Here is a 23,026-nt window from a genome sequence, read left to right as displayed (position 1 = left end):
TTTTCACTGCATGAAATAATTCCTATAATCAGGAAAAATTGTTTTCAAATGCAAGCTCTAAAATCTGCTCCACCTATTTTAGCCATATGAATGTAAACTGACTGATAGTAGGTGCACACATTATCTGCACAAAAATGCTCAAACACTGCCACAAAAGCATGTGTACAACTTATTAAATTGGAATAGCAACAAAATGTATTCTAGCTGGGCTGAAAAGCTGAGCTTTTTGGCCTTCTGCACATAAAAAAATACAAAAGCTGCACACAATAATAATTAAACAGAGATGATACAAGGTCTGATTCAAATATCCGAATTTAAATACCTACAATTCCTCTGGAGCCATAAAGCTTTTTAATAACCAATATTTGGTTTTGGTCCAAGAGTTGTATAAGTTAATTGCTTCCATTTTTTTCTGTATCTTAAGCTGAAAATATTGATAACAATTAAACCCTATTTTCCTGAGTCTTTTCTTGTGCTACCATGACGCACTAAAATCATACATCAGGTGTATCCTTTAGGAATGCTATGTCACTGATTTTTAATTGACTAAATGAAAAATCTGCAGAATATGCACTTTTTTCTCAGATTAATTAATTAATCATCAGAAAAATTTAAAGTATAGTACGTTGATAAATAATTATTAACTGCAACTCTAATATATTTTCTGAACAAACACACTATCCCTATGTTAACATGTTGTGAACCCTGAGCTGAAGAGGTTGAGGGCAGGGATTAGTATGTACTTCAGAATGTAATGATAATTTTAAAAAGCATTCTGCTGTTTGGGATGTAAAACATTTGCAAAGTGTTTTACAAAGCCACAACATTCAGCAGATAAGTCATCAACTCTGAAATTAAACAAGCATTTCAACAGTGAATGCTCATTAATTATTCATGAGCTAAGACGGCCTGACTACTTTGAGCAAAGACACAAACATATGACATTAGTATTATCTAAAATGATTTTTAGCATTACCAATCACACACTTAGCATTGATCTTTATTCTCTACTAACAGATTTCCAAAAATTCCAAATCTAAAATGCTGGATGGCAAAGGAGATGTTGAAAGCTTAAAAGGATAAAAATATATATAGAAATGTTCTGTAATCTAAGTAGTCTTCCTGTTCCTGCTGACTCTCCTGTAAAGCACAGAGCGTTACAGCACAGAGTCTTCTCCACAGTTATTGTAACTAGAACAGTCCAATATGACTTTTTAACTCTTCTCCAGATGTTTTCAGAAAGGACATAAATAGATACATTTTACTTTTTCTGTCTGTTTTGGGCAGCAGAGTGGTTCCTCCTCACCAGCCATTGACTAGGAAACATTTACTTCCATAGAATTAGAATATTGCTGTGCATCTTGCATGACTAAGAATGCACCTGCTTTTTGGCTCTAATCCTCAACACAAATCTGCGAGAACACAGCTTGAGCAAGGCATGACTTTATTGAGGAGCATAGCTGTATGAGTCAAATCACATGCACTCTTAGACGCAAATAAGCATTACAGCTTTCTTAGCAGTAAAACACACTTTAAAAAATAGGAAAGACTGCATCATACATCACTGGCGAGTTTGTCAAGAGTGGGGCTGAAACAATTAATCGGATTAATCATGAAGAATTGAGTAATCAAATAATAGTTAACTGGAATATGCTGCACTTTAAAATATTCCATTTGTTGTAAGAACAACAGTCAGAGCAGTAATTAGCCAAAAACTATACAAAAATGTATGTATTTTAAATTTAAATTGAAAACGTCTTTTTTTCTGTATGTTCTATACATAGGAACCTTTTAGTGGGATATTTTTAGCATTACCTGGTTTAAACTATGTTTAAAAAATCTCCTACTGAGCACATGATTCTGTCTAATTATTAATTGCTTAATCAAAAACAAAAAGTAAACACTTTAGCCGTACACTCTATTGATGCATTGACTCAACTTTTTCACATATTGATCTTAGAAGCATTTTCTATATGCAGATGAGTCCTTTGGTACTAATGAAGTTAACGCAAAAAAAATGCTAAGTTATTAAATTTCAAAAAACAAAATGCTTATTTTAAAAATAGCATTTTTATAGTATTTTTATATTGTCTTAGATAAGCATAAATGATACAATAATAAACCTGCAAAATGTGTAAATTTTTAAAAAAACTAATTATTTAATAAAACTGCTGAATATTCGACAGAATACTCAATTGTTAAAATAATTGTTAGCTGCTGCCCTAGTTAAGAGTAATACAAGTTAAAGTCATTATTTTGATGTACTGAGAAGCAAAAATCTTCTCACTCACACATGACTGATATTTTTTGGTCTTCAATCATCTATCAAACTGTTCTTTAATAAAGTAATTTCTATCACAATAAACAATCCCAACCTGGACATCTGGTCAACGTCCACATGAAACGATTAAAACTAGCAGTTTAGATTTAAATGGTCAGTCTGAGTCTTTTTCTCCTCACCAGCTGCAGGAGGCTCTTTCCACTCTGTGAAGTGATGACCCTGAGGTCCGGCTTCCGGCTGTTGACCAACTGAGGGCTGGGTGGAGGTGGGGACTTTGCCGGGACTACTTTTCCCAGGCTGTTGCCATTGGATACGGACAGGAGGCCCGGGGAGGCTCTGGCGCTGATGTAGCCATTAGCTGCAGAGACACAGACACACAGAGGAATATAACAGTGAGGTTTAGTGAAGAGAAAGGGTGGGAGGAAGTTTTGTTTTGGTCTGCTCTGATGTTTTCAGTGTCTGTCTCTACCTGTGAAGTGTGTCTTGTCTGGTGTGTTTGCTTGTCTCATTAACATGTTGGAACCCTTTTGTCGCACCACATGCTTCTCATCATTTCTGCAGCTCAAACATTGTTTATTTCTGGTGGCTCTCTTGATTTTCTACAGCTCCTTCACAAAATAATGCCATGCTCTCTCCAGAACCATTTTATTTCTGCTCTCAGGATTTGTCTCGCTCTCTTGTCTTGTTCCACTCGTCTCGGCTTGGCATAAACAAAAACACATACTTGTCTCTGGGCTCTTGCATGGTAAAAAAAATATCTTTTCTAACAAGTCAGTTTCATGGTCATTAAACCCTCAAATAAATACTGTCTCTGAAAAAGCAGAACACAATAATTTATTAAAGTTTATTGTTTATCTGGATATTTATGAACTAGAATTGCAGTGTGCAGATTAAAATCGGTGATTTGAAATGTTAAATTTCTTAATAATTCAGCAAATGATTGAATAATCTAGAGCAATTTATGCTCAAATTTCATGGTTTTGGTAAGATAATACAGTTTTAAACAAACATTTTTAATAAAAGCCACATTTTATGTAATGACTTTTAGCTAAGCGTAGGCCAGTAGAGATCCTCACTGTATGCTAACCTTGAAAATAACAGACACTATGTCATGGTACTTGGATAACAATTTACAAACATATTTACAACATAAGTAGATATATAACATACAATTACTTGTAACAGAAAGGGAAGATGTTGCTGTGTGCAGCTGACAATAACCTACTAATCAGCAGAAGCCCATTTGATTAAAAAAAATCCAAATAGTTGGTTATTTATACAACTAAGAGCCACAACATTTCTTCTCCACAGAGAGGCACACAAGGGCAGTCTTGAGGTGAACAGTTATTGGTAACGTTTGCCTCTCTGGTTGAATTAATTTGATTGTAAGGATCTTTTCTTTGTTTTAATCTGAATACAGAAAAACCCTTAAAACCAATAAATGAAATTGATAGTTTAGGTGTTTAGCAAACCAGCTGTTTTGTTTTGTAAATGTAGTTGACATTTGGGTGCAGAAGTTTGGGAGACAACATAATTATGATATGTAACCTCAATACAAAATATAGAATAATGTTGTATAACTTTTCTTAAAATGCAGAAATGTTGAGGGCTTAATAGTTCCTTAACAATAACAATAGCAAGGACACTGGTTTTGGTTGGAGCCAGCAGCTGACTACTTTATAGAAGTATAGTTTTTTTTTTTCTTTATTTCAAAACACAAATGGGTTATTATTAAAACAATGTTAACTTCTGAATATTGATGGCTGGAACTCCTTCAATGTGTTACAATGAGTATACTGCAATAGGAAAAGAAGCAAGTGGATTGGCAGTGCACAGTAACAGGTGAGGGTCAGACATCTATGTTCCAGAGAAAACTTTCTTTGATAAACTACAGCTTCGAAACTGAAACTTTTAAAACCCTGGTATACCTAGATCCTGGAAACCAGCACAAGTTTGCTGACAATGTTCCACAGCTGGAAAATTAAACATTTTCCACATTACCAGGTTAGCACACTTTCATTTATACGACCTTTCCTTAGTTTTGAAGTTATGATTTTCCAGCAGATATGATGTATCCAGAATCTGGACACTGGAAAGTCCAGCCTCTGAATTTTGCCATTTGGTCAGATATATATAAAAACCTTATTCAAGTGTCAAATTAACACAAGTTTGGCATTCATAACAGAGCACAATGTGCAGCTGAGATAATTTGCCTCCCTGTTGTTGAAGAAATATCTAATTAGTATTATTATTAGTATTAATATAAATTAGCTTACCGTACATTTCTGTAAGCACAGCATCTCATTGCATTCTTTTTAAAAGGGGCATCCCAGCAACATGACAGGCCAAACTGCAGATTATACCGGTGAACACACCTGCCTTTGAAATGGCACAACTGTCACATTCCTCTCCCTTTCACAGCAACACAACCATTGCTCTTAGGATAAATAATACCTGACATGCCATGCTAAAGCTGCAGCAAAACAACTCTGTTTGTACGCCTTTTCTGCTTACTTTGTTTTGACTCCGTTTCCACATTTCTGAATATTCTCCACCAAACACACATTTTTATTACGGTGCATGTCATTATGTGCTGGTTTAGAATGCTACTACAAGTAACTTGTTAAATGTAAAATAAGATATTTGGAAGGGAAGGCTGAAGGAAGAGAGGTTGGCTGAGTGTCATGACAACAAGCCTCCAGCAGTCTCCAGCCTGTCTTTGGTGCTGAGGTTAAAAGACAAGTCTATTGAAATGGAGACTGAATCACAGTGTATAAGAGGGACAGCAGGGACTTTCCCACACCGTGACAAACACACCCACATACACGCCAACAGATGCAGTACTCTTGTCTGATGGGTGGAGAGAGGGTGTGTGTGTGATAGCAGATAGCACTTCTCCATAATGCTGGCTCCAGACGACAGTGGCATGTGACTCTGCTTCATCTCACTTACACACAGAGAGTCCCTAAACACAACCTGACAACAACAAGTCAATGCTATCTCTGATATCAACTTAGAGAGAGGAAAGCATGGCAGAGGAGGAGGGGAGGCGAGTGAGGGGGGGAAAGACACAAAAGGAGAGAAAGAATGAGGAAAAGAGGAAGAAGCTTAAACATGTGGCGATATGAACCATGAAGGCTTTAATGGTTAAGTAGTTACAGAGAAAAAAAATACATAAAATAATGAAAAAGTACAGGTGTTTAACATAAAAGTAGAGTGTATTCAAGTATCAGTTTAACAAATTTGTGATCAATTGTTTATGTCTGCAACATTTTAAGGATATCATCGTAATTTCATCAAATTAATCAAAATATATCTAGTAAGAGAGAATAAGTCACGTTTGGTGTCCCAGTCCCGTTTATGGCTTTCAAAACCATTAAGAACAGAGGCAGTTCAGAGGGTAAAAGGGAGTTCAGCCCAGGACTAACCAGGTGTACCTAAAAATGTGGCCAGAATTGCTTTGAAATATGTCATATATCCTGTCATATGAGTAAGTGGAGTTTAAAAATCAATAACCTTTCTCCAAATTTATTTTTGAGGGGACATTATGCAAACTTGTCCCCCAAAAGATTTTAGAGGTGGATGGAGGATGCAGAAGATTGGATCAGTATTTTAGTCTCAAATTATTTAATTTATGGGGTTAAAAAAAGAAGTAAAAGAACAACAACTCAACAGAGAAATTAACTACACCACACAATGAACAAAAAGTAAGATAGTAGAGAGAATGACCAGATTGGACTGAGAGAAACATTGTGGAAGAAAAGACTGAAACAGAGGGAATAAGTGAAGTAGGATATGGCAGAGCAGGAGTTAAATGATGGGCAACCAGACGGTAAGATAAGCACAAAGAAAGACTGGGAAAAAGAATAAGTCTACATATTTGAGGGAGGAGGAAGGAAAAAAATGGCCTATGAATGGAAAACATGCACAGAATGTGGATGATTAAAAAAGTATGAGAATACAGGAAAATCAGATCAGGGGGTTTTAATGATGAGAAATTGGGGGAAAAAGAGAGATGGAGAAAGAAAAGGAATGAGAGAGGAGTGTGGGAAACTGGAGCAGACATGATGTGCTAAACAAAAAAAATGCAGGGAATCAAAGAAAGAAATGGAGGATGCTGCAAACGTATGGAATCACTGAATGTGGCAAGATGAGAACTGCATATCCCAGCAGCCACCTGGGCAAACTATTCACCTGTGTCCCATTAGTGCATAGACATGCATGTCCATGTCATTAACTGATTGAAATCTGCAGTTGGCTTATATTCATGTCTGTGGGAGAAGCGGTGGCTTGGTTGTCACCCAAGAGTTATGAGTTCAACTAACATGCGAGTTTTCATCTGTGAATGTGAAGTTAACATATGTCTTACAGCTAAACCCAGGCTCAAACAGAGTTTCCTCAGAGTTCCTGTAGAACTATCTTTGTGTGTTTATACTGTGTACAGCTGGAGTTCAGTTCTAAAGAGTTTTGATGCGCTTTCTATAACCACAAAGACAACATTGACTATTCGTTAGGGTTTCTGAATCACACAATTTAAGTCAGGTCTGAATTTTGATCTCCATTTTTTTCCCTTTAGAATTATGGGACTTAAATAATTTGAAAAAATATCTCAAGTTCTTGCAGATTGATGGCTTTCAACAGAGTCTTTTTTTAAAGTCATTTGCAAATTTCTTCTTTTCATTAACCTTTTTTATCATGATAGTAAGATAGACATAATTACTCACAAAGTGCCATAATTGCTGCTCATAAACAGCTATGAATGCTAAGAAAACACTATTTTTATAATATTTACACATTTTAGCAACAAAATAAAACAAGAGTAAAATTCAGAGACAGGTAAAGAAAATGTCCACCTTTACCTTAATTAAGAGTGTACTGACTAACAGAAGCTGTGTAAGTGAAGATGGCACCCAGCTTTTGATGGGCTCATTTTAATTCTGCACCCTTCCACAATAAGCCTGAACACAGATGCAAAGAGAAAACAACTGAGACTCAGCCTTGCATGTTTTTAAAATGTGTCAAACGTTTATGAAAAATGGGTTGCACAACAAACGGTACCTAACCAGTTATTTTCAAAGAGTAGGTTTGTAGGTTTTATACAAAAAGACATTTACAAATTCTGCATGGTGGCACAGTTTGAACTGTCATTTATGCATTGCCACCATGCATAAATGACATAAATGTCCTCCATTTTTTCTCTTTTGTGGTTCAAATCCCTTGCTAGAATCTTTCTGCATGGAGTTTGCATGATCTCCCAGCATGTGTGGGCTCTCTCTGAGTACTTTTGCCAATCCAGACAATTAGGTTGACTGGCCTCTAAATGGTCCTAAAGTATAAGTGTGTAAGCATGGTTTTTTGTCCCGTGTGTCTCTGTGTTGCCCTCTCATCCGCTTCTCATCCTAAGCGGATACAGACAATGGATGGATGGAAAGAGAAATGTGCAGAAAAAATAAGTGTAAATATGTGGTTATTTTCTGTACAGAAATGTTCACTGCAAATATGAAGTCATTTCATAGCAAAAGCTGACTGTTTGGTTTTGCTTCTGGATCCCATAACAATAAATGCGGATGAGCTGTAGATGTGGCCAAAGCCTGATTATAATCAATCTGTTAGCAGTTTGCATACTATACATGTTCAATGCAGTTTCATTTATTTGTTTTAAGAACCTTGCTGCTGCAATTTAATTGACTTTATTTCAATACGGACTTAAAGCAGAACTCTGAGGACCAATGGAACAATATAGACGAGCATCTGCACTAACAGATGGCACTAGTGGTGCCTGTGGTACCCAATGGTTATATTACATGCCACATTACTGCAATACTCCTGATTTAAACTGAACTAATGACCCATGTTGTATGTCTCCTCCTTTTTTTAATTTTCTTGCAGAAAACCAAAATCATCATACTTTAAATCTTTTATTTAAAATGAGAACAGACTCTGTTGAAAAAAAAAGAAGATAATTGCAGTTTCTTGCTTGATTATATATGGTGGTCCATGCTGCATTATGAGCTGATTTATGCTGTGTGTGTCTTTATGCGTGCAGCTGCGTCCTGCTGAGTGAGTCGCTGAAAGACTTTAAAATGTTTGTGGCTTTTATTCATCTAAATTGCTCGTGTTGATGCATTTCCTTGTAGCCCTAACATGTGTTCTTGGAATATGAGTGTACATGTGTTGGTACCCTCTGTGTGTGCGAGCATGTGTGTCACGTCTCCTATTACACGAGGCCGGGCGTGGGAATGTGTGGAATGCTGCATGACGTCAATGGTGACATTCCCTAAGCTCTTACTCCCCGGACAACAGCTGAGACCGGCACATCCAAGAGAACAGGAGAAAGAGGAGGTAAGAAGGATGACAGGAGGAGGGTGAAGACAGGATTAAGAATAGTAAAAAAAGGCAAAAGTAAAACTAAAAGGGGTGAGAATAAGACATAGGGCATAGAGACATAAATAATGAAGGAAAAAGCATCAGAGAGGACAGAAATACATTGTGCAAAAAGGCTAAAAAGAAGGAATCGAAAAGGGGAGGAAAAAGTTACGATGCAAGAAGAGGTTGATGAAAACTGCGATAAAAATGGAGAGTGGATGAGTGCAAAAGGAGAGTGGCTGGCCATCTGGGAGGATCAGGTTACCTCAGATAACTTCTGAGATGTTGATACACAACAATGCTATGACATGATTATAGCAACCGGGGGAGATCACAGGAAGAACATTTAGACTAAAACAGCCATCAGCAGCAGACTGTTAAATTATCCCAAATATCAAATAAATAATTAAATTCCTGAGTCTATTTTTGGGACTTGGTTCAAGATAGGCTGGAACAGTCTGCAGTGATGATTTGCAATAACAAGGTCCTGGGTTCAAATCCAGAGTCTTTTTAAATGGAGTTTGAATCTTCTCCCTTTGCATGCAAGATTCTCTCTGGGTACTTCGGTTTTCTCCAACAGTCTGAAAACATCACGTTTTGATTAATTGGTCTATCTAAATCATGGGTGGGCACTCCTGGTCCTCGAGGGCCAGTTTCCTGCAACCCATAGACGTCTCCCTGGTCCAACACACTTGAATCCAACAGCTTAATCACCTCCCAAGTGCAGTCAAGTTTTCCAGAGTCCTGCTAATGACCTCATGATTTGACTCAGGTGTGTTGAAGTAGAGATACATCTAAAGGTTGCAGGAGACCGGCCCTCGAGGCCTGGAGTTGCCCACCCCTGATCTAAATTGTCCTTAAGTGTAAGTGTGTGTGGTTGGCTGTGTGTCTCTGATGGACTGGTGGCCTCCACTGGGGGGCACCCCAACTCTCACCCAATTCAACAGCTCCCTGCAACCCTGCAAGGACAAGCAGGGATGGATGAACATTCATCTATCCAACAGACAGCAATAAAAACCGATAGCTGTTAGCTGCTTCAATATCAAAGTATACTTCTGCCTCCTAATGTCACCAAATTATGGGCTATTTCACAAATTTCAATTTGATTTTCAAAATCTTAAATAGTTCAAGATCAAAAACTGAAATGGATAATTTTACAGAAAAAAAAAAAAATTTTCAAAACACTTTTTGAGATTTAAGAAACTTTTAACTCAAATGTCACCAAAAAGTGTTTTCAAGACTTCTTTTATACAATATCATTTGACAAACATAGAAAACATAGTATGTGGCTGGACCATTTGAAACCGATTACAGATTTTTTAAGGCTCTAGCCACAAAAAAGATGGGTGTTATGCAAAATAAAGACTTCCTGAATATTTGACAAGACTGAAAATGTTTGATAAAACCATGTTTTGCTGCAATCATGGATCGTCTCATCCTGATGAAGCATTGTTACCCCAAAGGAAAGATAAGTGACGTTAATTTGAATGTATTGATTTATTTTTGGCTCACTGTAACATGAGAGAAATAATGCTGTCAAGTGAATCCAGAAAAAAAGAGCACCCTCGCCCCATATCTATTACTGTGGGATGTAGCTGGCAGTATCTGTCCAAACTAATGGGATTTAAGGGGAGAGCTCTGGCCAGTGTCAAAGTCACCTCTGAGGAGAGTCCTGTGCCAAGACAAGGGACTGCTAGTTGGTGGGGGGGCGGGGAGTGGGGCGGGGACGGGTGGGAGATTATTCCAGAATGAAGACGAGGGGGAACAGCTGAGAGAGACAGGATGAAAGGGGGAGGTGTAGTGAGAGGGCGGAGAAGAGCAGATAAATCAAGAGGGAAAGCAGCGGACGTGTAAATGGTTACGCAGATTGTTAACTCTGAGTGTCAAAAAAGTAAACATTAGAAAGTTTATTCATCAGTCACAGGAAACTTTGAGCCAAGCATGGCCAACGCAGCTGGTAGTTCATGAATTAGCCAGCATTCTCATTTAAAACTGCTTCTTTTTTTCCAAGTTGATTTGTTAGACCAGTTTATTCTGACCGACTCTTCTTAGCGGTCTGTTTTAATTCCACCAAACTGCTGTTTATACAAGCATGACAGGACTTTCAGACTTTAAGTAGGCCACTTTTTTCAGTCATTCAGTTGTGTACAATGTTTTGAGATCTAGTTGAATCATCAATATTCACCTGGAAATATTTCGAAAGTCTTCCCACTTGAAGTGACTATGCATTTCAGGGCTTATGTATGTTTATTGACTTTCTTTTTCATCTGGTTTTGAATTTCTCTTGGTCAAACTGTCATGCTGCTTTTTGAGATCCTTCTTCTATGTAAGTGATATCCTGCAGGTTTGGCAGCAATCAAACCTTGTTATGTTGAGAGAAACTGAAGTCAGCTTTGTCAACAATATGGTTAACTCCCAATTAACAATATGGGGTGTTTGGTTTTTCAATGAATATTTTTGTTTTACAATAAAAGGAAAACACAAAAAAACAAAATCTGTGTGGAGCAAATCATTTTTACAGAACTGTTGGTGAATATTTTAGATGCTTTCATTCACTCAAAAAAATTATTTCATTTCTCAGTCTTTCCCTAATGGGTGGAAAATTTAAATTATATGAGGAACTATTTCACTTCTGCATTTCCATTTATTTTTTTAATGGTAAGTTCCACTAACTTTACATACAGGGAAAAACCCAGACTCACTGCTCAGTGTTTAAGAGTACTCTAAAAGGAACTAAAAGTAGAAAAAGAAATATATGAAAAAAATAAATAAATAAAAAAAATTATATGGCTGCTTAAGATAATATAAAGTCACATATCAAATGTACAAGTAAAGTGAAAGGAACCAGTTTATGTTGATTTCAGCTCACAGATCAATTTTACTCTCCAAAAGCCTAAAATCACAATTCAAATGCATTTTTAGCTTTTGTAACAAATCTAAATTGCAAAAATATTTCCACTAATTAGCAACACTTGATTTATCTGGGCGGAGCTGTCTAAAGGAGGCTGACATGTTTGACATAAAACCACTGCCAGGAATGAAATGCTGATCTCACATTCATGGTGGATTAGATCTGCAGCAGGTGTCCGCCTTCCGACTAGTTCAGTGATTTAAACACTTTCAGAATATACAAAAAAATGTTGAGGCTTCCAACTGTGAATAGAGGAACAACAGAAGGCCAGACCTAAACTAGCTTCGCTGGAATTTTATTGGTTTCTTTTCCTCTTTTTTCCTCTTAGTCATGGACTGTCTTATAACCTGAAACCCTCTCTGTTCTTTGGACTGTTTACAAGCAGCTTGTGCTGTGACCCCCAGCTGTCGCCAGTCAACAGGTGCTTACATGCCTGTGCAGAAGCCTGTGAAGGCGACTGTGAGGCTGTTGCCACACAGAAACAATCTTCACTGGTCCCCTCACAAACCCAACTAAAAAATAGATATTTTTAAAAGTTCAAAAGATAAAGAGAAACAATAGTGACTGGTGTTCAGCTGTGTGTTTGTTGCAGTGTGAAATAGTCATTTGTATGATTTTTGAGAAAGGAATAGATTTACTTACGAACTGGACTTGGGCATGCTCCATTTGAGTTCCCCAAATCTCCTCCCAACATCGCACCTAGCAAAGGAAAAAAAACAAAAACATGAAAATGATCTCACATGAAGCAGCATATCTGAACAGCGCTAATCTAAAAACTCATGAACATCCACTTTAAAAAATATCATTAAATCAAGTATGCCATTAAAAACGTGCTTGTGCTGGCGACGACCATTTCCTCTCTAAAGCACCTTCATTGGCCTCAATGCTGCATTTCTAGTTAAAGTGCTGGTTTCATCAGTTCTCAATGATACTTATGTTATACTTTCAGTGGCAAAACTGTCATTGGTTTATACAATAAAAGATCTTCAAAAGACCCTTTTCATTACTACAATCAATTAGTGTGAAAGGTTACTGCATGACATATACCCTTAAAATCACACAGTAACTAAAGTCATAAAAATTAAACTTTTCTATTTGAACAACATATTTAAAATTACACTCCTTAATTCCAACTTGCACAGATACCAGAACAATACATTTCTATAGAAATAGCCTTGAAACTCCAATGACATGTTTAACCTGCAGGAAAAAAAGACTTTAAGTTTTAAAAAAAGACCTATATGTCAGTCTGAAATATTGAATGCATCAAATGTTCTTGTAAAATTCAAAATAGAAAGTTCTCATGAGTTTTATGTTATTTTTTTGACAAGGACAGATTTATTCTCTTCATGAATCATAACTCAAACGCTAAAGAGATAACATTTTAACTATAGCTGGATGATATGCATCTGCTCTGTCCATTAATACTGTGCCAGGTATTGGTTCTGCTCCAGCTTTCTTCCTGTTAAAGGGGAGTTTTCTTTCATTTTTTCACTACATCCATGCTCAGTATGAAGAAATTCAATGACTTAAAGCAATCCACTGTCTACAGTATCAATGAATGCTGCAAGTGAATGACTTGAGTTCAATCTGCTGGGTTTCTTTAGTTTGAAAATGTTTTAGCCAATTTAAAGAATAAACTGAACTTAATGGATTGTTTGATTACTAGGATCAACTGCAATGTATGTAGTTTATGTGGTTGTGTGATTTGTTCAGACTGACTTTTGATTCATGTATTTCAATCCCAACAACGTGGCTTCAATAAAACATTGCACCTGGTTAAATCTGCTTCAACAACTTTCAATTTCATAATCACCTAAAACATTTTTATAATACAATAAACAAAAATCAGCAAAAACATTACTGCTACATAAATTCATTAAGAGGTATTTCATCATGTTCTGTTTACTATCACATCACTTTTACTATTATTCAGATAATCTGATTATTCTGAACAGCTCTTCATTCCCAGAGAATTTTAAATTTTAGACTCAAATTATTTCTATCACGATATAAAATACCAGTCTGCAGGTTATATTGATCTGCACAAAATATATTAAATTTCATTTGATACTGTAATGTAAATATGTGTAAAACTGTAGTCTCAAAGGACAGTTTGGATGCAGAAATTACCTACCAAAGTTATCAGGCAGGTAATTTCTGCTCTCTATGTCAGAAATACATTCAGCCAGTTGAATGGGATCATGATAACAGGAAAAAAGAAGAAACATGCCTTCACTGCAACTGAGATTGTCTTTGCAATATTCAAAGATGTCATAAAAAAATTATTTTCTCATTTTTAAAAAAAGAGACAGTAAGTCTTTAGAAGTGTTTGGAGTCTTTTCAGCCTCTGAAATTTAAAGAAATGGGGGAGCGGGTGTGCAGCAGGGCATCCAGGAGTATTACATGAAACTCATTCTCTTCACAGAATGCCATATTATGAAAGATGCTGTAATGCATTTGTTGCACGTTACATCACCTAATTCTGACTTACAATGAGATTACGCCGGTCGGAACAAAGCTTGGTAGGTAACCCTGTCTGAGACGCAAAAATGGGGCACAAATCCTTTTAGTCAGACGGGTTGAAGGATTGGTTCGCTCCACAGACGAAGTGCGTGCATGCAGCGGTGCACCGACGTCAGTCAAAGAAATTCTGGATTTATGCTGTTATGAGAAGCGTGTTCTTGTTTGAGAGAAAAATACACAGACAGCTGAACGCAACATCTGCACGCAGACATGATTCCTGTCTACTCTGAAAATTCACCGGTTGCTGCATAAACTGTGGGTCCACAGAAAGTCTGCTAAATGAAAAAGACACAAAATCTCCATGACAACTGCATCTGCTTGAGGTGGATCAAATCACTTCAATTAACAGAGTCATTAAGGAATCAGGACTTTGACGTGTTGAAGACCGATCTGCAAACTGATTGCGTTGGGCAAAATTTTAAAGGGAAGAAAAATGAAAATCATGACAACCAACAGAGAGAAAGTGTAGCTTGAACAAAATATATGCATACTTATGAATTAGGGAATCAGCAAAAAGTTTAATTATTTCATGAAAAAAAAATCCTATATTATTGAAATTCATGACATACAAAGTGAGGTATCTGATGCATTAATTTCCATTAAGTTTGAGGATCTTGGCTTACAGCCAATGAAAGGTCACGTAACTTTTTTGCTTTATTTGTTAGGTTCAGGCTGATTAACACACTGTCACCTTAAACAAGACACCAGAGGCAACCAGCCTTGAAGGATTGGTTTCCTCCACAGGAGGGAATGTAGAAATGCGTAATAATGTAGAAATGTGTAATAATTCAAAATGATCAGACAGTGGCTTGTAAACATGGAGAAACTCTAATAAAACTAAATGTGTCTCCATTTATGGGCATTGTCCTCTTATGTTGAAACCAGCTTTGCTGCTTTCTTCTCTTCTCATTTAGAGGAAGTTTTACAATCTCTTCCTGTGTCTCATAAGCTAATGTTACATACGATTCCTGAGAAATCGTGCTCCAAGAAAGAAAAATAGTCTCCCTGGAAGAGGAACTGTAAATGAAGAGCGACTAATCCTCAAGCTGATCAATCAACAGCTGTTATTGAAACAGGAAGTCTCCCCATCTGAAAAGGCCACAGGTTATTGATCGATACAACCACAGAGGAACCAAAGCTTTCCAGCTGTGTCCCACATGTTTTCTTACCTGCGCTGGCCGGTCGTTGCGGTAACCCTGGCGACACGGTGTTCCTCTGCAGTGGCTGTTGCTGTGGTGACAAGAGGCGGGGATCTGTGAGGGTGGAGGTGACGAAGGAAGTGGTGGTGACCAGCGCGCCGCCGGGATTGTTGCTGAACTGGAGGGCCGCCGCTGCATTCTGATTGGTCACTGGCACGGTGACTGGCATCGGGAAGGTGGGCTGTGGGACAGTGGACTGGTGGAGAGACGGGAAGAAAGTGGAGTTTAAAGGCGGCCAAGATTAACCCCACATCACATACAGAAACCGAGTGGTGATCAGTTAGTGATCAGCAGCAGTGTCAACGAGCCTGCAGGTGACATCCACACAACACACCAACCAATCACAGCAAGAAGAGCTTTGTGTAAACTGAAATGAAGTAAATGTAAACTATTGCCGTCAAGTCAAACTTGATCTTCAAAAATACAACATTCTGTTAGCTAATGCTATTACATAAATAAGAGAAGCATATTCCCATGGAGATTGGGATCTTTTATCTATTATTATATTCTGGTTTATTTTAAGAGTCAAGGTTGACTAGAGATTTAGTATTTCTAGAAATATGTAAATAACCAAAACACGGAACTTTTTTTAACCTAAATGAATAATAAAACCCTGAATATTTCACACTAATGGTTCTTTTTACTCAAATGATAAAACTTTACAATTGTAGAATGTCTTTGGATTCAAGATATTAAAGGCTTAAGAGTTGTGTGGTGTAAAAGTAACTTTTAAATAATTTACTGTTTAAAATACAGTTTTTTAAACTGCAAAATTGAAAGTTAACCAGTAAAAACGAACATTTTTAATATTTATTTTCAAAATGCAGACCACCAAATTTAATTGCGATTGCTAAATATTCTGATATAGACATTAAAAAAAGAAATCTAAAAACTGGCATCAAAAATCTTACTAAACAGGTTTAAGGGTTTTATATTGTTGGAAAGCTAAAAACATCTCATGCAAGAATCTTTGTTCGGCCAGGATCCAAATAGTCAAAATCTCTGAACTGTCTCTTTAAGTAAATGGTTTTAAAAATTAACTCTTCAAATACTTTCCACACCCACTCCCACTGACACACACATTTGCTGAGTTGTAGCATGCAATGTGACTTGGTGAAAAGGCCGAGAAGCTGTGTTGCCTTTCAAGTCTCATGCCAAGTTAAAACTCTTGTTGCAGCAGCAAGTTGTTGCTTCTAGTTCTCATCGCATGCGTGTCAAAGCCCTGCAATGCCACTCCCCGCCCTCCCCAACACAGTTGATGTGTCCTTCCCTAGAGAAGGTCAGAAATGATCCTGCAGGAGCTCACTTCTTAAAATATACCCCAAATTTACGGGATTTCATGTCAAATGGCACAACTTCAGAGATATGATCAACTTACTGAAACTTGTCTGTTTTTAAACTCTACACTGTAAATTGAGTTGATGAAACCTGATAACTAGACTGTGCAGGGTGTTAATAAATAAATAAATAAAAAATAAAATAAGGCCAAGGACCTGAGGTTGTCCAGCCACACAAGCCATTTCACTCGGTTTCAACTCAATCTGAAAGAAGGACTTCTATATTTGGAATATGGGCCACTGCTGCTCTGTACTGTACTCATATTGCCTGAGACCCAGTTTAATGGAAAGAAGGGCAGGGGGACCTTCCTGCCCTTGATCTCCACCTCTGTTCTGGCTGCAAGTTTAAAAAAATGGATTGAAATTGAAAAAAAAAAAACTATTGGTTTTTCTCTTTTCTTCCTAAAACTACAATCCAATAAAGGTCATTTCCACTAACATTATTGGAACATTTTAGGCCTGTAAAACCAAGAATCACTCTTTTTCCTACGTCTAAGCCTTGGGGCTGCAGGTCTAATCCAAAGGTTTCCATATACCAGAAAATCCCCAATAGATAGCTTTGAATGTAACAATTAGGGTGCAAAGTGGAGATCTGCAAAGGGAATGTGCAAACAGAACCGTAGGTGGTGACCTGGGATGGTGAAGAAAGCAGCTGAGAGCACTGCAGCACTGCACACTGGCCAAGCGGAAGGTGAAGGGAAAGGATGGATTAATGGAGTGGGTGGGTGGGTGGGGGATGTGAGGTCAATGCAAAGAGGGTGGAGATGAGTAAACACAGAGGCAGGACTGGAAGTGATTTATCCTCAGGAGTAGTGGGCGAGGGGGTGTTTTTCTTTTATTTCTATTATTTTTTAAACACATGATGGAATCAGTAATAAGCATTTAAATTTAAAATGTTTTCTGATTTTTAATAGACAATCACAATGAAATATATTATTTACCTCACAATTCAGCTGGATTTGCAAGAATTTATTTTATTCATCAAGTAAGAGATGCAACATCATGTTAAAAAAATACACAGAAGAAGAGTCATTTCTGAATGCAAATTGAATTGACTAGTAAAGATTAAAACTTATTTTATCTATAAAATTCCTTCTGTTTTTTAAACTTATTTGGAAACTTTAATACTGGCTGGTAACCTTTTTGTGCCTGATTTGAGCTTAGAAAATTAAAAATAATTAAATGCATGAGAAAAATGCCCCATTTTCATCAAATCCCAACTATTCCCATCAGGTGATGTTTCCTTTCAACCACATGCTGAATGATCTTACTGATAACATTACTTCAACATCTCTGTACACGTCTTGTAAATGTTTATTTTAACTTGTCTTCTGACTTTTTAAGCACTTTGTTACATGGAAACCAACAAAGCCAAACCAATTAATTCACCTTTTCCCACTCCAACACGTTTACAATCAATGCCCCCGAACGCAGACAGGAGGTTTTAGCAGGAATGACGTCCATCCTCTTACAGATTTAGAGTGAAGGATGGGAACTGAGGAGGAAAAAATAAACCTGCTGGGTAAATAATTGACCAGGAGATTTTCTGGAGGCTCATGTGAAAAAGCTCAAGGCCTCGTTTGTGAGAAATGAACAAAATCAAGGGAGAAAAATCTAACCTCCTCTGACTCTCTCAACAAGGGTGTGTTTACAGGATGCAAGGTTAAATCAGAATGAATTAAACTCATGGCCTAATTCTGCTGCTTCCCTTTTGTCCTCAAAGCTTTTTGAGATTTTATTATGAAAATGCATGATTGCATTTGTTCTTTTCTTTTTGCAATTTAATGTCTGAAAGAGAGGTCAGCTTTGATTTTACTCACTGATATTTAGTAAGCTTTAACAAAACTTAAAGGTTTTATCTGGCTCATTCAAAATTAATCACTCATAGAAGATTTTGACTTTTGTTGAGAGAAAAAAAAAATATCATAAATTTACATTGAATAATTAAAATATAATCTCTTAAATGTACCACTGCTACTCCATATAAAAGATTATGTTCTGTTAAATATATGAATATGAAATTTCATGTGATTTAATATGCAGGAGTGTCAGTTTTATTGTGTTTCATACAGAGCCTGTAGTGAGTCAAGATATTCAGCTTCTTGCTCAAGGGCACTATGGAGGCGGTTGTAAAAAGGAACAAATCTATTTCTTATTCAATTTAGAAACTCTGAATCACAGAACCAGAAAAAGGCTCAAATCAGAGAGCCGCCGGACGTAAAAAGCCTCCCTTTATTTATTTTTTTATTTTTTATTTTGCCTACCACAATGCCAAACTAACGGGAACAGATACGTGAGCTCCGGGCTCCTGGAGCCAAGTGTCCTGCCTGTTCTGCCTCACCACTCTCTCGCTGCCTCGGGAGGCATTTTAGTACAAGTGGGATTAAGCATGTATATCCCGGCCCCTAGCTGTCATGCAAGGGATTATGTTGAAGAGGGGAGGAATGGCGGGTGAGGCTGAATTCTCCAGTTTGCTTGCCGCCACTAAAAGGTGAGCTGGGTAAAACAGGTATGCAGAAAGGCTGGTGGTGGCCAGTCTGATGGTGGCCAGTCTGGCGACGCTTGACGAGAAGTCAATCAATGCTCATGGAGAGCTGCACATCTCTAAGGGTGGTAGATTGAATGCTATTCTTCTCCTGCCATGCCTCTCTCTTCAGAGAAAAGCCTTTAAGAGCCGTTTCGGCTCAGGCAGCACAGAGAGGCTGAGTCAAAGTCAGGAGGACAAAAATTCATTGAACTGATTAAACTGAGAGGTGCTCTAATCAGGGATGAGCTCAACCAATGAGAAGTCTTCTTAACAGGATTTTCTTACTTTTTAAAAAAAATTGCCCTCAACATTGAGACATAATTGTAAATGCATGGCTCATATGGTGCCTTTCAAAATGATTAATGTTCTCTGATACTATTCTTACATTTTTTGATGTTAAAGAAAATGTGTAATTGACAACTGTATGATGTTTTTATTATGTAAAGCACTTTGAACTGCCTTAGTGTGCCATAAAAATAAACTTGAATTGACTTAAAGAAAAAAATATAGTAAATGTTAAAGATTTCCAAAGGTTGTGCAGATGATTTGAGTTTATATTTCTTACCTTAATACAATCTAACAAGTGTGTTGTGCATCTATATTTGATATCCTTTTCTTCAGGGTTCAGTATTGGTGGAACCTACTGGAACTCCAAACAACTTGCACAAAATTTGCCTAGTCACAGATTTTTTGTAGCATGCATTTCTAAAATATTTGGAAGAAAATGCAGCTTGATAAGATGAAATGTCTAAACACAATCCTACTAGAAATGCTAGTGACTGGCATTTGCAAAGCAGCCAATCAAGAAGCACCATTCATTGTCCTTAGCACTAATTGGCTGTACTCCAAAGAAAAGAGATAAGGGAGATTGTGAATGTTAGCTTCTGGGTAGTGCCACCTTGGTTTCCAATGTGTGTATTAATGCATAGATTTGACATCTGAACTATTAAAAATAGGCAGTTATAAGTGTTTTTAGAAGGGATATCAAAAGCAGATTAACGTAGAGCTTGGATGCAGACAATATTCCAAGTTGTTGGAGCTCCATGTTGGAAACACATCAAACATGTGGAACAAAGTAATCTGGTCAGATGATACCAAATTGAACTCTTTGACAAAACTAAAATGGCCTATCGCCCTTAACATATCCTTACAGGTAACAACATGGTGGTGGCAGTATCATGTTGTGGGGATATCTTTTTCCTACTGACTAGAGTTGATGAAAAAATGGGTGGAGCAGTTGAAGAAAACTTGTTGGAGGTCAAAAATACTAACTGAAGGTTAGTATACTAACTAGGTTGGAGGTTAACCTCCCCGCAGGACAATTCCCCCCAAAATACAGTCGTTCTACAGAGTTACATGGACATGGTTACAAATGGTCCAGTCAAAGTTCAGAATTAAAGCAAATTAAGAATATGTGACAAGGCTTGTAAACTGCTCTTCACAAATGCTCTACATCCAACCTGGCTGAGCTGGAATTATGTTTGCAAAGGAGTACAGGCAAACATGTCAGTTTCCAGATACAGAGGTGGGAGACAGATTCCACCAAAAAACCCTGGTTCTATAAAGTTCTAATTCTGGGGTATTAGAACCGAATCAAAATTCAATCCAATATATCTACTTCCACTTCAAAATTATGCATTAGTTTTGTCTTGGTCTTCACATAACATGAAGCATACGGATGTGTTTGACTTAAGAGAATTTTCAATGTACATAAATACTTTTGAAGGCCATTGTTCAAGAATTCAGCAAACAACTGTTACTTGCTAATAGCAACTTTGTTATTCCGATATAAATGTATAATTAACACTCTGCATTATTTACAGAGCTGAGAAAGTAAAACTGGTCCAACTCTTCTGCAACACCTAAACGTGACTGAGTCTCCTCCCAAGTGACCAATCAGACAGGCAGGCAGACAGTAAGAGGGGTTGTAAATTAAATGCTCCTCATTAAAATGACATTAATTGCATTATTGAGCACAGGGGGAAAAAATGAATCACAGGGAAGTTGGCAGAGGAGCGAAGCGGTAAAAGGGGTTTGGCGGTATGCCAGTCAGGAGGCAGAACCTGGATAATGTCAGGAGCACATCCAGGCAGAGAAGCAAAACTACACAGTCTTAACTGACCTCACTAATACTGTTAACATCCGGCAGATAATAACTGCAACCTCTCTGGCTTTTTAAACTGTGGTGTGTGCTTTGTGTCTGAAGTCACACAATTCTTTCTTTAATATTGCGGATTATTACACAAGTCCCATTTTCAGGCGAGAAATCGGACTGCTTAAAGGCATGCTCTCAACATGTTGATTATTCCCATAAAAGATTATTTCCCCCCTGCAATTTCCAGTTGCTATGCCAGCTTTTATGAAAACCAGAGACCTAGTTAACGCTTCTCGCCCTTTGTTGCAGTTTCTCATAGTTAAGTAAACTTGCAAAGACATTAAAACAGTTTTACAGCAATAATTCTTCTACGGAAGCTTTTCACGGTGGTGACTAGAGAAGAATAATCCCATTTCAGCATTTGGTGTTCAGATTGCTTGTTTTACAACCTTTTTATGCCTTATTGTCACATGTACAGCACTACAAATGGGCTGCATTTTATTACCACGGAAAAAATTGGTTTGTAAAAGATTATATGTTCAATCTAAACCATCTTTTTTTTTTTTTTTTTTTTATTGGAAATGGTCTTGAGGTAACACAAGGTGTGTTCAAGGGGTCAACAAGTCAAATGTAAGACTTTCTTAATGCCACCTCGAATGAAATTTAAGACAAAAAAAATGATTGAAACAAAAACAAAAAACAAAAAAAACCTCCTGGCATCCATTTGTGGTTCTTCCCAGCAGCTTTGCATTTTTCATATGCCTCTTTATAACCAATCTTAAAATTATTTTTGTACAGAATGTATCTAGTTTCATATGAGTTGGCAACAGAAGTAAGTCAGTGGCAAAGACAAAACATGATGGGCACAGAAACAGTAGTTATCAAGCTAATTATGTAGCCATCTATAAAGCTACCTAGCAAGGGTGCATTAGCAGCGAGTTACTGGTAGCATCATCCGTCTCGAGTCACATAAAGATATCTGCGAGCAACTCAAATCTTTTGCCTGATAGAAATGCATCATGAGAGAAGAAAAACAACATAGAATATATGAGATTAAATAATCTTGCAATGACAAAATTTAAGATCTGTCATTATGTATTTAAGCCCTGCATTGTTTTTATTCCAATTAATTTAAGACATTATAAAACATTTTTAGGGATCACAGACACCCTGTAACAGTAATATTAGTAGAGGAGGCACACTAAAAAAGCTTGAACCTAAAGAAAAAAATATTTAAATTAACACTTCTCAGCTAAAAACAACAGTTGTTGGTTAGATTTGACCTCTCTGCCTTGGGTTTCCTTTATAAAAATGCAATGATGGATAATGTCTTAAGGGCGTATTTTTAGGGGAGGTGAGAGGTGATTGTTGGTAAGAAGTGAGGTGGAGAGGGTAAAAGGAGTTGAGGGAAAATAGGAAAGGCAAGTGCTCTGTGAGTATTCAGACCGGCTTTAGCACCCGGAGACTTTATTTCCGGTCAGCAGCAGCAGCAACATGAGGAGGGGGGCTGGGTTGCACAGAATGGTGGGAGGGTACTCACTGACAGCCTATAGTTCTGCATCATTTTATCAAACTCCTCGTCAATTTTTTTGTATTTCTCCTCAGTGCGGGGGGTGAGGGAGAAGGGCTCCTCGGGGTCTGGGCTCTCAGAGTCCCGGTGCTCTTTCTTGTTCAGAGCCTTCGTTCCCCGTACAACAGAAGTAGAGGCCACAAAAACACAGAGAGAGAAAAATAGAGACAGAGGAGATGGTAGATAGAGAAAGAGAAGGAGAACAGAAAGAGTA

General features: G+C 37.4%; 1 protein-coding gene across 24 annotated transcripts in view; it reads right to left on the bottom strand.

Annotated features, from left to right (window-relative positions):
• mef2d (myocyte enhancer factor 2d) overlaps positions 1–23,026 on the bottom strand; it is a 112,052-nt gene that overhangs the window by 20,820 nt on the left and 68,206 nt on the right. For 14 of the 24 annotated variants that reach the window (XM_044116041.1, XM_044116042.1, XM_044116038.1 and 11 more), the window contains 4 exons: positions 22,783–22,920; positions 15,254–15,479; positions 12,201–12,257; positions 2,461–2,639 (listed from right to left, as the gene is read on the bottom strand). In XM_044116041.1, coding sequence (XP_043971976.1) covers positions 2,461–2,639; positions 12,201–12,257; positions 15,254–15,479; positions 22,783–22,920 — 600 coding nt within the window. The remainder of the gene's footprint in view (positions 1–2,460; positions 2,640–12,200; positions 12,258–15,253; positions 15,480–22,782; positions 22,921–23,026) is intronic. The other 10 variants (XM_044116049.1, XM_044116050.1, XM_044116052.1 and 7 more) reach the window with 1 other exon arrangement.

Source organism: Gambusia affinis, linkage group LG05 (genome assembly GCF_019740435.1).
Source record: "Gambusia affinis linkage group LG05, SWU_Gaff_1.0, whole genome shotgun sequence".
Taxonomy (NCBI): Eukaryota; Metazoa; Chordata; class Actinopteri; order Cyprinodontiformes; family Poeciliidae; genus Gambusia; species Gambusia affinis.
This window is presented reverse-complemented; position numbering and strand designations above follow the sequence as displayed.